Here is an 18,587-nt window from a genome sequence, read left to right on the forward strand (position 1 = left end):
GCGGGGGCAGCCGCAGCCCCTCGGGCTCGCTCGGGGCGCTCTCTCCGACCGTGTGCGGGGCCCGCCGGCTCCCCCGCCCCGTCCGCGCTGCCGGCGCCCCGCGGAGCCGGCCGGCTGCCCCCGCCCCGCCGCACCGCCCCACGCCTCCGGAGCGGGAGCCAGCGCCGCCGCCCCGCCCGCCGCCGCTGCGCGCCGGGGCAGGAGCCGAGCAGGTGGCCGCGGGCAGCGCCGCGGCATGTGAGCGGCCCCCGGCCCTCGGGAAGGCAGCACCGGCCCCCGTCCTGCGCTGCCCTCCCTTCCCCGCGCCTCGCCGGGCCGGCCGCGACGCCGGGGCGGAGGCAGGGCGCCCGCAGCGGCAGCCCGGCGGCGGCCGGGGGCTGAGCGCCGCGCCCCGGCCGGGGGCGGCCGTGGCGGAGGGCGGAGGGGAAGAGGAGGAGGTGGAGGAGGAGGAGGAAGGCTGCGCGGGGCCGGAGGGACGCGGGAGCCCCCCGGCCGCACAGGATGAAAGTCACGGTGTGCTTCGGGAGGACGCGGGTGGTCGTGCCCTGCGGGGACGGGAACATGAAAGTTTTCAGCTTGATCCAGCAAGCGGTGACCCGGTACAAGAAGGCGATCGCCAAGGTGAGGGGCGCGGGGAGCGGCGCCCGCGATCAATATGGCGCTTCCCGGAGTGGGGAGGGAAGAGAGGGGGAAAGTCCGGGCTGCCCCGCCGTGGGGAGCGGCGAGAGCGGGGCCGAGGGCGGCCGGCGGCGGCGGCGGAGCCCGCGGGGAGCGAGTGCCCGGCGCCACCGCGGGGGCGGGGGGCTCGGCCCCTCCGCAGCGGCCAGCGCGGCCCCTCCGCGGCTCCCCGCGGGCGCCTGGCGGGCCTCGGCCCTTTGTTCGCCGGGACCCGGCGGCCCCCGGGGGTGTCCGTGCGGGAGCCGCCCGAACCCGGCCGGCCGAGCAGCGCGGGGCCGGCGGTGCCGGGTCTGCCCCGGGCGGGCGGCGGGGCCGAGGCGCAGCGGGCCGGGCGGGAGTCGCCGCGGAGGGCTGGAACTCCAGCTCCAGGCTTCCCGGCCCTCCAGGCCCGGCGCTGAGGGCGGTGCGAGGGACCCCGCCGCAGGGGCGTCCGGCAGCGCCCCGCGGGCCGCCCCCGCGCCGGGCGAGGCTCCGAGGGCCCGCAGCAGCGCGGCCGCCCGCGGCACCTCCGCGCCCGCCGCGCCGCGGGGAGGCTGCGCTGCGCGCTGCGGGACGCTCCGCGGTGCCCCGGGGTGCGGGGGCGCCGGCCCGGCCCGCGGCGCAGCCCGACAGCCGCCCGCGCCGGCCTCCCGCAGCCCCATGTTGAAATCCCGGGCTGTGCGTGTGCAGGGAGTTGCAGACTTGGCTTTCCCTCCATGGGCAACTTGTTGGGCTTTGAGTTTCTTCCCTTCCTTTTTTTTTTTTTTTTTTCTTTATCTCTTTCCTCCCCCCCCATTTTCCCCCCTCCCGTACTTTCTTGTTGCTGCAAACTTCTTTTTAATCAACTGGTTTGTTGGGCAGTGTGACCATCGTTGGCGGAGAAACTCCAGGAGTGCCCTTCCCCTTTCCTCTGCCTTATCGATCTAAGAAGTTTTAGTATGCTTCACCCCCTCATCCCTTCTGAGACATTTTACACTTCTGATCCTGGAAGTTTGGCAAATGCAGACTGCCAGGTTGTCCTGAAACATGCAATGGAAGGAATATTGTGAACAGTTCATTGATTGGTTTGAAGTGATTCCCGAGAAAATTTTTAAAATCAGTTTTTTCATAGAGAATCCCAAATGCTGGAAGGAGAAAAGTAACTGAGTTTCCCATCACCTCCCCACCTGATTCCTAAAATGCATGGTTTTGAAGACAGCAAACATATTCTGATTCCATCTGCAAAAAGAGAAAAAAGATTCTTGAGGATATGGCTGTCAGCTGTCATTCATATACAGCAGTTAATGCACATGGCAATCTACTTGCATATAGGAGACTGGGGCTGAAAGTACTTCTCTGATTAAGGTAAAGCAGTGATCAGTAAAGTGAGACTGTGGAACACTGAATGCCTCATTGGGCCATTCAGATGAGAAATGTTTGCAGCATTTGATCTTCAGTATTACAGCATTAATGAAAGTAATTATTTTGCTGTGTTTTGTTCCAAAACTGGCCCGTGTAACTTCTGTGGCAATGGGCTGCATCCTGGCTTCCAAGTATTTAGTTACATTAAGGGGTGGCAGTTGCATTCTGCAGCATAATGTTAAACCCAGGAGGGATTGAAGTTATAAGCACAGGGGAGACACGCAGCAGTCCCCAGGAAAAGGTTACATCATTTCCAATTTCAGTTCAGAACAAAAGTGGCCCACCTGTGGAAGCCTGGGAGGGGAAAAAAAAAAAAAAAAAAGTAACTCTGAATATGGCCATGTACTTATTAAAGGGAGAGTTTGCAGAGAGGCAGCCAGACTTTGACTGGTATCAAAAGCTCTGTATTCTGGGTTAAAATGACATGGTGGTTTTATTTATTAGTATTTATATGGTGGTTATGCTAAATGCCGCTGGTGTGGACTTGAGGTAGCTGCAATTACCAAGATTGTTTCTATTAGATGGAAATTCTGTGGTTGAAAACAGCAGCAGTGTCCATGGACTTTCTCTGAGTGTTTTATATGGTCACTGTCAAACCTTACTTCTAACTTAAATTTGCTGAACATTTTCTGTGGTGATGTTTAGGTGGGAGGAAACTGGATCTTACAGTAAGTAAGTTTTGTAAGTAGGTGTATAATGCTATTTGCTGTGCTTGCAGTAGAGTAACGTAGTAATTGTATGGTTTGGATGCTGGAATTCCACAGATGACTGTATTTTCATAGCAGTTAGATGGTTCCTTTCTGTGCTAGTGTAGCAGATGAGCAAATCTTCAGTTCATAAGGAGACAAGAAAGGGGACAAAGTAATTCCTAACTGAGAGGATCAAAGTATATGTGCCCATATGAACTTACAGTCTGGCAGCTGGTATCAAGCTGACACTGAAATCTACTACATCACCACTATACTTGTATGGAAAGAAGCATATCTGGTGGAAGATTATTCAAAATATTTGAATGAACTATATGGTTTTCATACTTACAGGAAAAGCAGCATTTCTCATCCTGCAAGAATGTGTGTGTCTACTATGTGCAGCAGTTCTTTCAGGAGAACTCCTTGAGAACTGAGTTGTCAGCCCTTCCCAGATTTCCCCCCACTTTGTCACGGTTTCCCAGTTGTGATTAGCAGTAAGTGATCAGAACAGTGCACTTATGATGTCCCTGTGCAGATGTAGTGAGGCAGCCCAAAACCATGCTTGCAGAGTGCCAGCAGTGAATAACTTCAAAATTTGCCCTCAGTGTTCTGGCTTGGTATTATTTAGGTTGAAGAGACATGTCGAGAATGGAAAATGTACTTATGGAGAACAATCCACATAATAGTACAGTTCTCCTCTCTGTAAAATTTTAGGAGTTCAAAACATACAGATAGCACAATTGCAGGTAACTGCAGTTTGTTCTGGGTGCTATGTCTTTGATGAGGATTCTGAGTGAATCCTCAAATTTATCCAAAAATTTATTATGGATTAACACTGCTGTCAATGCTAAGTCTTTGTATGTGGAATTAATTATTAATATGACAGGCTGTGTTTAAAGGCTGGTCTATGTAGTGTGTATAAATTTTTCTGTTCTTTTGCTTTTATTCCAAGAGAAGCTTTGTGTCTGAAACATGATGCATTCTTTCTGCAGGTTGTGTTTGTGGGAAATGAACAAGCAAACGATAAAAGATGTTTGAAATGTCCACCTTGTTCAGGGCAAGTGGAGTCAGCAAAATCGATCATGTTAAATGAAACCCAGTTTTCATGGGGGCACGCTAATGGTGCACTTTTGTGCGGCTGATGGAGTGATGCAGCCTCTGGCACAATCTCTGCCTGAGCCTTAAAGGAGTACAACTTGGGCAGGGGACAGCTGGCCTGAGGAATGGTAGATGTGTTTTCCAGACCCTGCTGGTCAAGGGCTGTGCAGATTTGGAGTTGGTGTAGTCCTAGCAATTAATTTAATGGTTAAAAGCTTGCAAGAAGGTAAGGGTGATTTAAGAGGGGAGGTCAGCCACATCTGAATGTTTTAACATTGATGGCAAGAGATGATGGCCTGCACCATCATCTGCACCAAAAGGGAGGAAGCAGATGGGCAGTTGAGATGAAACATGCTTATCAAATATTGAACCAGTGTTAAAAGGTGGAAAATTATTATAAAAATGATGTATCGAGCAACTATTGAAAGGAAGTAATTGTGCATCTTGTAACTTTGGTTTGATCTAGATGTTGCCAGAGATGTTTCTGCCTTTTTTTGGTTGACTTTTGACGGTCAGCATAATCTCTTGTGCTTTGATTTTTGCAGAGGGTATTGTGAGCATTTTAACTTTTATCTTCTTTTTCTTGCAAGTGAAAATAGGTATGAATAAGCAATGGGTAGATATAATTAAAAAAAAAAAGTGATGTAAATGAGCATGGTAAGCAAGAATATGAAATAGGAAGTTGTAGATTCGCTAGAGTTGTTCAGTGTCACGTTGAGTCCCTAGAGGGATTGTTTGGTTTCCATGATAGTTCAGGCTGATGGCCTGCATATCATGAGCTTGTAGTGGTGATCCTAGATGTCATATATAACCCTCATTTTCCAGTTAAAGTTAGTAAATTAACAGTTTTCCTGCTGAATCAAAAAGATTTTAATAGAAGTCTCAAGACACCTTTTCCCTCTCCCATGCCAAATGCTGTAGGAGATGAAGTTTTATGGGGGTTTTGATGTTGCATGGAACAATACTTCAATTGTTAATTTGAAAACTGCAGTGCAATAATATTTGTGAAAAGAAATTGTAATCTGCTCTTTGATAGTGTTAGAGGCTGCTGCTGATAAGAGACCAGAAGTCCAGGAGAGTTGGCAGTGTAAGCAAAGGTAACAGGTGTCAGATGACCATATTCTCACGTAATTTGTACACTGGGGGCTTAGGCCACCCAACGCTTTGGTACCATCTCTTTGGTAGGTCTGACATTCATCAGCAGGGAGTTGCGAGGGAGGAAGGTTGAAGCCTGAGTGATTGTGTCTGTGAAACTTGCTTTTCTTTCTGTTTTTGATTTTATCCCCCCAGTGCCAGGTAACGGGGATTATTTGCTTAAAAGTCAGTTCTCAGACAGCTGGTTCTCTGTCAGGTACACAACAGCAGCTTTGATGCAAGTTACATTCTACAGAGCAAACAGTTGCACAGTTCCTCATGACTGTGTCACTGGGGCATCATTTGTAGAGCCTAACACATGGCTGGGTTAGTATGAAAATCTGCTGATTTTACTTGGGCTTTGTGTTGTTCTTGGCACATTCTCTCCTTGAGCCTGACCACTAGGTTTTTGCCACAGGCTTAAATGGATCTGCCACAATGCCCATTCAGTGACCCCTTTGGCTATACTCAAGGGCAGCAGTGGCTAAATTTAGCATAAAAACGACTTCAAGTTCTTTTTGTTTGTGTGTGGTTTTTTCTTTTTTTTTTTTATTTTAGATTTGGATTTCATTTTTCTATATGTGCAAATCTCAAGCCTTTTTTAAGTAGAAAGAAATCTTACAGGTGATTTCCAGAATACACAGGAATCCTCTCAACCCCAAAAAGGAACCAAAATGCCAAAAAATCCCTGTCACCCCTGCTGCTCAGTTGGCTGTCAGTTTAGTTCTAGCTGACACCCCAGGATGATGTGTCTGGGCTCCACATTCAGTTTTGGCTGGGTAATATTTCAGTGATTTACCTGAGGTCAGCCAGGATTCCGTGGGGCTCTGGGCTGTTTTCTCCAGCTGGCTCTTGACCTCTTCACTGACGCTGGGCTCCCAACAGTGCAGTGAAACCCAGCTGATAGGAGCGTCATTCTGCTGGGGCTTGGTGAGCAGCACTTGGAGAGATGCTAATTTAAGGAAGATCAGTACTGAAATGGGTCATGATTGCTTCACATTTAGGAAGCTGCTGTGTGATCCTGCAGGTTTGGTGCTGGAAATGCAAGGCTACAGTGATAAATTCCCTCTGCTCATTATGGAAAACTTTCTTTTAACCTCTTTTCTCCAATTCTGTCTGAGTTTTCAGCCAAATCAACGTTTTTCTGTCATTGGCTCATCTGTAAATACAGGTGGCTCTTGCACATGGCAAGAGAATTTGCAGGGTGAAGGTAGACATGAACCTTTGGAGAGTGTGGCAGTGGCTGCGGAGGTCCCTGGCATGGGCACTTTGCTGTACAGCAGTGCTGTGCCCGAGGGACCTGGGGCTTGCAAGGCAGGGAGCTGCACAAGCCCTGCCATGCCCTCTCTGCCAGCTCTTGCCTTTGTTCTGTGCCATCCATGCAACAAGGGAGGAGGCTCATCTTAAAAAGGCCTGAGAGCCATGCTGGGGCTGTACCCCTGTGATTTGAGCAAGCAGACACTTGGGATTATTCAAAGCTAATAAAGAAGACTGAATTCTGTAGTGTTTAAAAAGAGGGTCTTGAGAAGTGGACACCCTGTAAGCCCTTCAGCTTTGAAGGTGCTTTCAGTGAAGGATGTGTGTGGTACTGCTGGGATTGGCTGGTGTGAGCAGCACCTATCTCTGCCTGGATGGGATGCACCATGGATTTCAGTTTGGCATGATGTGGTTTCTCAGTGTTTCACTGTTACTTACAGTGACCAAAGTGAAGCGTGTGTTTGTGGAAGAGTGGCTGGAGAGTGATTTCCCTTTGAGCAAAGCACCATTCAGCTGCTGAGCAATTCCTGTAGCTCTGAGGGGAGGACTGTGGAGGAGCCTGTGAAAGTGCTCAGTGCATTTGGGGAACAGTTCCTGCAGGCAATCTGGGGTTTAGGGAGTTGCCAGCCTTTCTTCTCCTGGGCAATATAGCCTTCAGCCAGTGGAAAGCCATCTGATTCTCATAGCTTTTTACACTTTAACTTCACTTATAACAGTCACAGATGTTTTAGTTCTGTTACAAAAACACCACTGGAAGTAACACTTTCTCAGTTGTACCAGACTATGACATCTTTTGGTCGTGGCACATTTAATCTGGTAAAATAAGACGGAGTAAATGGGGGAGAAATGCTGGTGATCTTAGTTATACAGAATATGGTTCATGTAGCTTTAAAACAATTTCCTGGTTCTTCAAAGGAAAACAAACCGTTTCATCCAAATATAAATTGAATGGATAAAACATGCAACAATGCTGAACCAGTGCTTATGTATATTGAAAATAAAGTGCAATTCTTCTAACATCAATCCAGAAAATAGCACAGATGTTCTCACTCAGAAATATTTTCTGAGCAGTAAGAAAATAAAAAGTGAAGCAAAAAGTGTTAAAAAATTCTGGAAGATACTTTAGGGCATCTGTGCTTTATTTTTTTTTCCCTCCTTTTTAATATACATTATATATTTTCTTTGTTTCTTTGAGGTCATTTTGATGTAATGCTCAGCAAGTCTGGTACTGGAAAATGGATAAAAAAACACCAAAAACCAAACTGCCTTTGAGCTAAGTTACATAATCCAGTGGGGCTGTTTAAAAAACCAAGAAAGTAAAAAGAAAAACAGCAGCACAGACATACATAATACTTGTCAAAATGACTAATATTGCTAGCGAAAGAGAAATGAGTCAAATTTTAAATTGGGGAAAATAATTTTAAATTAACAGCAAATATTAAGGCCTTTTTGTTTTTTGAGAGAATCACATTAGTTTTCCTTGCTACAATACCTCAGCAGTGTTATTTTTTTTCCTATGGGTACCCTTAGTTATTTTTAAAGTTGGTCCCAGGTATTTGTTAAATTTGAAATAATTTTAATAACTATTTTGTTGCGGTATTTTTTTGTTCTCTTTTTTTTTTAAACTTAGGTAACTTGGTGGTAACTTATTTTCTACTTCAGTTCCCTGTGGCAAAGTGATGCACATTAATCACCTATTTAGTCCCAAACAAAAGGAGAAATGCATTCCTACTTTCCCACTAAAACTCTTGGACTGCATCCCACACTCTGCATCTCAAGGCTGGGGTCTCTGGTGCAGGAGAGGAGGAGTGAAGACCAAGAGAGGTTCTGTGCAAGGGGATGATCCTTGCTGCCCAGGAGCAGAGATGAGCATCCCCTGGAGCTGGGCCCTGGGGTGCTGCTGTGTTCCTGCCAGAGACCATGGCTTGGTGCTGGACAAGTTGGCTGGTGTTGCCTCCAGCTTGTCAGGATGTCTGTGGTGGCAAAAATAGGGCTGGCAGAAGGGAAATGACTTGGGAGAAGGATGATCTTCTATGGGGTTGAAAAAAAGGATGGGATGTCCTTGGACTTTGGTGAAAGGAAATGTGTAGGGGGATACAATATAAGAAAATAGAGGTAGTATAGAAAGTAATCTTACCCCTTAAGGAGTTGCAGCTGAGCCAATTATTAGAGATTGGGAGCAGGCCTGACTTTAACAGACCACAGCTGTAGCCAATAAGAAGAGTGTTATAAAAGAGTGGATTGGTTGGTTGAAGGGAACTGGGGTCAGTTGGCTGCTGTAGGAAGAAAGAGTCAGTGCTTAGAGGAGCTGCCTATGAGAAACATCAAGGAGGTATGAAAGTCTCGTAATAAGGAGACAACTATGTGAAACCTTTGCAATATAATGACAACAGAAATGCTTTTGAAGGATAGATAGATATGACTCCCATTACTTTTTCTTTTCACCTGAGTGGAAAATAGGAATTTGCATGGAAGCAAGACACTAATGCAGTACATGAGGTACAGACAAACAGAAAATGCCAAAGATGGGAAGAAATGGGTTAACTTGGTGCCCTGGAGGCAAGCAGTCCTTTTAGCAAGAGGATGAAAAATTGACCTCAGTGGCACAACAGATGTCACCCAAAGGCTTTTTTTTAAAAATCAACCTGTGGAATTTATTATAGGAAGCTTTTCTTTGTGAGTAATAAGCTTAGTGAAAGTAGCGTATCCCTGATTTGATGGGGAAAATAGACTCTGTTTTGGAAAAGCAGTGTCACATTTTTGGCCATACTCTCCACATTTGCTCATACTCAGCCTGCTGCTGATGCAGTGAAATTACGAATTTGTTGCAGGAGGAGCAAGCGGGTATATCATTAGCAGTTTTCTTTTTAAGTGGCAACATTTATAGGATTTTTTTTTCTGGGTGTGCATGTCTTTACAGACTCAGAATAGCAATTTAAAATGTTTCTGGTGTTGATGTGTATTACTAGAAAAAAAAGTTACGTGGGTATAAAGTATTTTAAATTGAGATAGAACTTCTGGGAGTGCCTGTATGTTTGTGTGTGCATCCACCTAGGTGTTTTCATTTGTTTGAAGAAACCTAGCCACACTTAGTAAATGGAAAAGTAGTTTCACCTTACCCCATCTTTTTTGCATGTGCTTTCAAAGTTGTTGAGTTACTCTATCTTCCCCCTAGGCAAAGGCCACATAATGTTTTTTTCTCCTCTGTTAAATGTCAGAAGCAGTATCTTACTTGTGAGAACCTTGCAGCAATACACATCTTTGCGCATATAATGAACAACTTTGTTCCAAGTTCTTAAGGACCTGAACAGGAAGGAGCTGAATTCGGTAAATATTGGAAAAATTACTTCTGGGGTTGCTGGAGTGTCTCTGAGACCACACAGCTGAAAGTTTTGTTGCTATAACAACTTAAATGACAGCTGAAAAACCCCAATAAATTGGAAGCTTCAGAACCTTTTGCTTCTTTAATAAGCTGCTAAGTGAAATAACAAAGCTTGATTTAATTGGACCTCTCCAAGAACCTGTTGGACCATATGTTATTTGTGTTAAGTGTGCATTTGTTTGTGCTGTCAGTTTGCCCCTCTGCCTTCTTGTGAAGACACTGTGCCTGCATCTGTGAGCACCAGGAAAGCAGCCAGGTACCAAAAGAAGAAGAATTTAGGCAGCAGGGCTGTGGTGGCCAGGCTGTGGTGGCCATCCATTCCTGGTGAATGAGCTCTGGCCTCAGCACTGTGTGCAGCCTGAGGAGGGAAGGGATTTTACTCACCTTGAATTTGTCTCTGGCAGTAGCCGGCTGCTGGAAGACTGCTAGCCTGAAGTGTTAGGCTTTGCTAAAAGTTAAAAAGTATTGTGCAATTATAGTAATTTGGAGAGTATTACAGTAGTAGAAGAGTAGTCATCTCTATACACCTCAGTTATTCTGCTGGGTGTTTCTGGTTTTTGTTGTAGAGATGAATGCTGGTTAAGAGAAGAAATGCTGCTGCTTTTGCAGGGAGATGAGGGAGGTAGCCCAGCAATGGCTGTGGCTCTCCTGGAGTGGGGTAGCCAGCTTTGCAGGGCTCCTGTGAGGTGTGTGTGAGGGTTCAGTGAGGCAGCAGGTCAGGTTTGCATCAGGGTGAGGGTGCGCCCTGAGTTAACCCCTGAACACTGCCAAAGCTGCTGCTTCTCTTGTGGCATTGTAGGAACGAGGTGCCTGGGGATGGGGGAAAGGAAAAGGCCCAGCACAAGAGACTTCTCCACCCTCGCTCAGTCAGACCGAGTCCTGTCTTCTGGGCATGGTGCAAGTTCAGAGCATTGTTGCCAAATCCTCTATTGAACATTTTTTAAATGTCATTAAGAATACTGATTTGAGAAGATAGATTTGATGGTTTTTGGTCTCACTGAGTTTTTTTAACAGCAGCTTTAGTTGCTCTTTCTAGTTTTTCTACAAATGAAAAATAACATAAATGAATGCTGTCTATAATAATTCTGGAAAATTGAGGTTTGAATGAAGAAATATCAAGAAAAAGTGGACTGACTGAAATAAAGTAGCACTTTTAAATTCAGAATACTGTGTTAGCATAAGGTCTCTTTGTAAAAAGGCCAGTGAATGTGACTTTAAATGACTATAACTGTATGCAAAATGTTTGTATGTTTAAGAGCTTCCATTTGAAGAGAAAACCTTCTATATTTTCTGGACTTAACTAACCTGATCTAAAAGAAAATGTTATGCTCTGTATGTAAAACAGCATATTTAACATGCGGTTGTGTTAGGCAATGGAGTAGTCTCCTCACCCTGTACCCAGTGATCACTTGGGAACACAATTCTTTGGTAAACTAAACCCAGATGTTAATGTGTGTGAAATGTAATCAGTGTCTTATAATTCTCTCCTTTATTAGTATAGCTGTTTGAAATAAATTCCTGATGACCCTTTTGTTGCTTTGGCATTGCCATAAAATAGCTGTTGTTAGCTTGAAACCTTTGCTAAATTGGAAGCCACAGGTAATGAACATCCTGTATTGTATCTTTTGGTGTTTATGAAATATTTAGCTCAAAAGGCTCCTGGTCCTTACTCTGTCTCTGTGGAGGTAAGAAGTTTCTTTTGCTGGTGGAATTGCCTAGCTGAGGAATGGAAGCAGCAGTGAAGGGGAGCTAGCTTGTATGAAAAGCTAATTTGTGCTGAGTTAAATATTCTTGTGATATTTGAATATGAGGTAATTAGCTTGAATGTACTGCTGTTTGCCTTTTAGCATCTGGAAAAGTCTAAACAATCTGCTGAAGGGAACTGTATTCTAAATCTACTTCCAAAATACTTTTTTACAATTGTGTATTTCAGACTTGATTAAATCTGCTTTTTGTGGTGTTATTTTCCTGGTGGCCAGTGTAAATGGCTGAGGAAAGGTTTGGGCAGTGCTCTAGGCTGTTGGTGTCCTGTGGGCTGTTGAGTTTGATCAGATAGATCCACATAGTTGTTCCCTTTATAAAAATGCTGTCAAGATGGATCTGTAATGCTTATGCATGCATATTACTCTTCTCAATTGAAATTCCAATATTTACCATAGCCATCCACATCCACTGTACTTGAGTCCAATTAGCATGAAATGGTCTTTTTTTATTCTAAATTGCCTCAGTTTCATAGTTCAGCACTTGCTTGGTCTCAGAACAAAACGAAAAGGCTTTTAAAAATTGGTTTATGTGAAAGTTATTAAACTATCTGGAATCTTTAAATCATAATAGCTAATTCTGTAAGGTGTGTGTCTTGTTTTCAGAGACTCATAGAGTGGTTCGGGTTGGAAGGGGCTTTCCAATCCCCTTGTCATGGGCAAGGACACCTTCCATTAGACCAGGTTACTCAAAGCCTGATCCAACCTGGCCTCGAACACTTCCCAGAATGGGGCACCTGCAGCTTCTCTGGGCAGCAGAGAAGTTGCAGATTTTATGGGTTTTATGGGTGGTCCATGTTACCCTTTGTATTATGTCTGTGATTAGACAGTGTGTAAAGACTGCTTTAACTCTAGCAGCCTTCACAAGCTGCTTCTGATTCAGGGAGCCAGTGTTTTGTTGCCTTCTGAAAGACTTTGTTTCCAAAGGCTGGTGGATGCCAGAGACATGGTGAATAGAGAGAATTAAGACACAATGAGTCCACGTTTTTTTCTTGATTGCTCTTGGGGATTAAAGTCGTGTGTGATACTGAAATAAAAAAGTTTCTCTGTAAATAATTAGTGTTTTAGAAACATGCTGTTTATCATTCACAATTTTCCTATCACTTTTTGAAAAAAGTGTGCTGTTCCTTCTGAACTTAAGTGTGGAGTGTGATAATTCAGTTTGTGTTTTGTGTTACTCTTCAATGTAAGGTAGAAGCTGAGATAGGAAGCAGAGATCTGAACTTAGTTTATAATCAACAGCCCTTTGCAGCCTGCCTTTCACCTGATGGGCTGCTAGGGAAGCCAGTCTTTAGGGAAGACCACATGGCTTTGGGTTTGTACGCTATGCCTAGATGCAATAAATAAGAGGGTTGGTTCTTTGCAATTGCAAATTGTGCATTTGTTAGCATGAACAGCAAATCAGAGACAGCCTGGTGCTGCTCACTTGCTTTCTCAAGAGAGAGGGGCTGTGAGATCAAACACTGAGCTCAAAGATGCCAAAGTCTGTCTGTTTTGACTTTGTGGCTCTCCTCTCCCTCTTTCTGAATAAGTAGGACTACAAATACCGCATGATATGTAAAAGCAAAGCTGTGGAGTCCTCCCCCCCACTGCTTGCATCTTTATATATAGTTCATTCTGCTGATCAGACTGTCACACCTGCTACCAGCCTCCTTCAGAGAGCAGATTGCAGCCTTGCAATTTAAGTGCTCCTAACATATGTTGGTGATACACCAGCAGCGGGACAAGGCTTTTAGCTTTGACAGACTCTACTGGTTTGGGAATGTTGTTAAATGGACAAGGGAGAAAAAAATAATAAAGTAATCTTGAAAAAAAATTAAATATGCAGAAGGATAAAGTGAACTAATAAAATCTACCACTTTGTTGTTTTGTTTTTTTTTTAAAGCATGGATTTTAATACATATTATGCTTGGTATAGAACTCCACAAATAAAACCTTCCCCTTTGTGTCATGACTGACACTGTTGCCCTGGTCATTGCCAGGGTGTTGAATTTCCACATCTGTATCCAGACTCACTGGTGCTGGGTTGCGCTTGCTGTGTCCCATTGCAGGCACCAGCCCTGTAACTGCAAGGTGAGCAGAGGCTCTGATTTGCTGTGTGTTTGGGCTGCCATGGTATATTCCTCACTAGTAGATGATTAGTTTTTATAACTTGCTTTCATTATGGGATGAACTACTTCAAATTGCCTAATTTTTAACTTGGAGGTGGGGTTATGCGTACAGGTTGTGCAAGTCGTTAAAAAGGACTGAACATTTTGTGTCCCTACACAGTTCTCAGCTCTAATTCAGAAGTCAGAGCATCTTGAGAGAAGTTTAATGTGGCTTCAGTAATTTACAGTAAAAAAACGAGTGGTATTTTTTTGTGAAAACTATTGCTTACTCCATTTCAGCAAGTTTCCTGCTGCACATGAGCCTGAGTTATAGAAAGAGATATATGTAGAAGTGAACAGGACAGACTAAAAATGCTGTGGTTCAGATTTAAGGAACAGTTACAGTGTCTTGTGGTTCCTTTCGGAAACATTGGCTGAATCTTGTGGTGAAGATACAGGAAATAAGTGGTTAGTTTTTCTTTCCTGACACTGTGATTGGAAAAGGGAAATGTATGTATAAATGCCCTGCTTCTTCAGGTGTGGAAGAGGGGCACAGAGTAGGAGTGGGCTCCTTTTTATCACTGCTTACCAAGACAGGCCTGCATTAACTGGGAAGTTGTGTAGGTTTATTCCAAACACAGATGATGGAGTACGGGATTGCTCACCTGGGAGCAGCATTGTGTATTCCTGTGGCTCATTCTCTGCAAGGACCTCATTAACACATGCATTTCACAACAGCATGATGTTAATTGCAGCAAGTGAGTACTGGCATTAAGTCCTTCTGTGATTTTCTCTTCGTCTTTCTTTGACCTTAGGAAAGAGAAATGTACTTTGCTGTACTGGTTGCTTGTGCTGCAGCCATCAGTGGTAACAGCATGCAACACCCAAACTATCTGCAAGGAGATGGCTCTTCAGCACCCACTCCTCTTAGCTGGGCAGTTTTCTTCTTTGCTTTGCCACCTTTCCCTTCAAAAACTAAATCGGCAAGCAAATATCATAGGATGACATGGGCAAGTATGGATTTAGGGATTTATGCCTGCAGAGTGCATAGAGAAAGCAGGCACAGGAGGTCACTGGCTGATCCAGGACCACACAAACAGTTCGGAACCAAGCTGGAAATAAAGTGCTGACCTGCTGACTCCTTCATTGCAAGACTGTCTTTCCTCCCTAGTAAGGATGTGGTAAAATATTGCTGTACTTAGTCCTTCTCCTGTCCTGTAGCTCAGACACTGTATGAAAAGACACACCTGGTTTCCCAAGCTGAAAAGAGAGTAGCTTGTGGTAACTGGCTGTTGGAAAGAAAGTCTCTTAGTTTTTGTCAAGTGTGGAGTCCATCATGTTTAACTATTTAATAATGTCTGTTTCTTAAGTAATTTTTTTAAACTTGGGTTGAAACTTTGATATAGTATCTGTCTTTGACAGTGTAGGATGTTGATACCAGTACTGTTTAAATGTTTGTAACTTAGAGTGTAAATAAAGGAAATACTTAGCTTTGACTTCAGTATAGCTATCTAAAGGGATTTATGAGTAATGATTTATTTTTAAGTGACACACTGAAGCCAGACAAGATCTGTCAGTGATGTATTTGCTTTAAATATGAGAAAATTGAAGAAGGGAGAATATGAATCCATTATAGTAGAATTTAAATCAGTGTTTGATTTTTTTTCCTCATTAAAGTTCTGTAATACTCTCTTAATACAGAAGTGTTGTAAGTAAAGGTGGACATGGCCAAGAAACCTGGGTAGTGGGTAAGTGCTCTAATAGTGTTCAGCTGTGGGTAAGAAAGAGCTGTCTTCATGGTTATGCATTTTTTTTTAGATTGATGGGGTTAATTGCCTTCGTCTCAACTTACCTTGTAGACTACTGTGCTACAGATGCTGATTCAAAAGGAACTCAGTCTACCAAAACTTTTTAATCCCTTCTGCATACAGTGCTCAAAAAAACATGGTTTCCCCTTGTTAGGTGTAAGCATCATATTAGCATCTCTGTATTGTAATTATAATGTCATATTAGGATGGATCTCTGTATTGTGAATAAGGAAACGTGCAGGGCGGCAGTAGGGCCAGAGGCAGCAAACAGGGGAGTGCTTGCTGTAGAACAAATTAAATAATAATAATACTAAATCCTGAAAATTGGGGTTTTGCAAATCATAATTCCACCCTAAATCACTTCTTTCAGAATGATTGATTTGAATTTAGCAAATGGTTTAGCTTTTGTATTTTAAAAACATTCTACAGCATCACTGCCATTTATTAATACTGCTTTTGTTGAAGCCTTCAGGTTTTATTAACTGCTATAATAGTCATTGTGTTATCTCCAGCATTCTGCAAAGATGTGGCTGGTGGACTATGCAGTTGGGGGAATTTATGAAATAATTTTAGATGACGTTATAACTGTTTTTCATCTTTTTCCTCTAGAACCTGTATTTTCAAGTGACTCTGTACAGCTTTGATAAACATGCTGTTACTAGGCATGGAGAGCCTGAGAGATTTCCATGAAATTGTGTAGAACGTGTCTCTTAACGATTTACATGAATTATTTTGTGTTTCTTGTTATTTTGACATATTCCTCTTATTTTAGACAGCTTTCTCCAGTAGAAAGCCCCTGAGGAAAGAAAAGCTGCTTGTATTTAGATTTAACAGTCCTGAGGGTAACAGTGCTGATGCTTTGCTTCCTTTGCTCCCTTTGGAAACAGCTATTCCTGACCTGTTCAATGGCATCTCTGTCCCTGGCTTTTTCAGAAAAGTTCATTCTGTTCTACTACATTCTAGATGCTATTGTTTTCTTTTGGTGTTGTTTCTGATTCTTGTAAATGATTTTTGCGCAGCAGTGTCCCCCCCTTTTTTTAATGTGCTGCATGTACATCAGAGATTCTAGTTTAGAAGGTTTCCTCATCCTCCTGCATTTCTGAATTTATATAGTGATGCTATGGAAAGAAATAATGATACTTTGCAAACTAGTACTGTATTTGTTTTATTTTATTTTTAGGCTGCCCACTAGCTGTCTTTTAGGCTTTCTTGGGGCTTCTTTTTTAGCTGTTTTAAACTCAGGCTATTCCCTGTACCAGAACAGTAATTGAAGAATTCTGTGCTGTCCTAATAATCTTGCTGATTAACTGATTAGATGAGTTGTTCCTTAAGGCATGCAGTGGCAAACAGAAGGGGTGGCTGCTGGGCAGGAATGGTCAGAGCAGGGCGATTTTGCTCCAGAGTCTCTCCTGAGCTCGCCCTGTGAGCAAGATTCACAGTGACAGATTTTTAAGCTATCAGCAATACTGTCATGGGAGTCCTGCAAATGCTGCTGAGTCAGAACTTTTAAGAAAAAAGTTGAGTTTTATTGAAAGTAATTGAATTGCAATGAGTGGTGATGAATGGATGTATGGTGGTAGGGCTCTGCAAATTCAGATGTTGTTTTCTTTTTCTTTACCCTGTACTTTGTAAGTGGGATATGTTTCCAAATGAAGATTGTTCTGATAATGACTTAAAAGGCTATTTCTGTTTCTGTTCTATCCAGGTTGCATTTATATTGAATTTGTACACCATTAAATAACTTTAAAATATTTATTTAAGAGCTAGTGATACTTTTTTTCATGTGAACACTTTTACTTAATGTTAAGAGGGTGTATGGTCAGCATTTCATCAACAAAAAATGCACTGGATGAGCTTATTACCAAGCAAGCTGGATATAGAATCAATATTAGAAAAAAACACCCTAAACTGACCAATGTGAAATAGAGGAAGTAGTTTAGTTAAAAATGGAAATTGATAATTGTCTGTACTATATACCTATATACTTTTCACTGAAGTACAAAGCCTATAAAATCAGATATGTTCATTGATTTACAGATTGCTCAAACATGACTGTGATCTGAGTCAATGGAAGTTCTGTCCTAGGAGAAACTAGTATATCCTGAGGATCAGAAACCCTGAAGGACACTTCTTTTTTGAATCTTGTGTTTCCAGGCAGAAAGCAAAATGTTCTCTTTTTTCCTCCATCCTCTCTTTTTTACTGTTTTTTTCCCCCTCATCTGGAATTGATTGTAGCAATGGGCACTGTGCTTTCACAAACAAAGCACACTTCCAGTTGTGATATTTGCTTGCTGCTTTATCAGTCCAGGGCAAACTGTTTGATCTCTTTTTTTTGGTACCTCCTTTTTATTTCACTTGCACAGTGCATGAGCATGGTTGTTAACATTCAGCTGTATGTGCACAAAAGAATAAATAGGAGTCATCCCAGCTCTACTGGCCACTGAAATGCCTTATTTGCTTTTCTGTTCTTATTAAAAAGCTTATTCATGTTTTTCCCTGTATCTCATCTACAAAGCATAAAAACTTTGCCAGCATCTTGTAGTTTGTGCTGTATGAATCAATGGAGAAAAGCAGTGTGTCTGGAATTTGATATTTACCTATGAAATCTGGAAGGTAGAGCATCTGAAAAAGCAAAAGATCTCAACTCTTCTTATGCTGTACTCTGTGAAAATGCCATGCTTAGTAAATATGCTTTTGAATCTTGGAATGAGCATATATGGTACCAGGCCCCTCAGGATAGTGGTTATTTTGTTGTGGTGTGTTATGGGATCAGGTTTGGTAAGAAATTGGGTAGAAGTACCCTGAAATCAGCAGAACTGTGTCCAGGCAAAAGGATCTGCCAGTACAGCTACTTGTAAACTTCTGGAGTTAAAATCTTAATGATGCCCATTTAGCAGTTTGTGACTTGCTGTTTCTTCAGGTAGCAGCCCTGCAGTTGGATATATGTGGTGCCATGAAATCTGTGCAGTGCAGCTCCCCATCATGAGCAGGGGTGGCCTTGTTCCCAAGAGTGACCTGTGCAGTTCCCTGCTCTGATCAAGGCTGGTGCTTTGGTATGACTGCATCGCTGGGGATTACAGCAGGGAACGGGGGTGGGAAGGAGAGAAGGCAAAAGGGTGTATTTGTGTTGGGCTGTTCATGTCTGTAAGCCTGCTCTTTGGATGAGGTGAATGGCACCAGTGTCATTTGCTTGGGTCGCTGCAGTAGTGCTCGTGGAGGGAATTGCTTCATGGGTGCTTGTGACATCCAGGGACAGAGGGAACTGCTGGGTTATCCTTTGTCATTACCCTGCCCAAAGTTGCCATGAGTGA

At 43.5% G+C, this 18,587-nt stretch overlaps 1 protein-coding gene across 11 annotated transcripts in view; it reads left to right on the forward strand.

Moving 5' to 3' along the window:
• Positions 1 to 391: 391 nt before the first annotated feature.
• PARD3 (par-3 family cell polarity regulator) overlaps positions 392 to 18,587 on the forward strand; it is a 444,905-nt gene continuing 426,709 nt past the window's right edge. For all 11 annotated transcript variants that reach the window (XM_030943492.1, XM_030943497.1, XM_030943503.1 and 8 more), the window contains exon 1: positions 392 to 621. In XM_030943492.1, coding sequence (XP_030799352.1) covers positions 502 to 621 — 120 coding nt within the window. In that variant the 5' untranslated portion in view covers positions 392 to 501. The remainder of the gene's footprint in view (positions 622 to 18,587) is intronic.

The sequence above is a fragment of the Camarhynchus parvulus genome, chromosome 2, assembly GCF_901933205.1.
Source record: "Camarhynchus parvulus chromosome 2, STF_HiC, whole genome shotgun sequence".
Classification (NCBI taxonomy): Eukaryota; Metazoa; Chordata; class Aves; order Passeriformes; family Thraupidae; genus Camarhynchus; species Camarhynchus parvulus.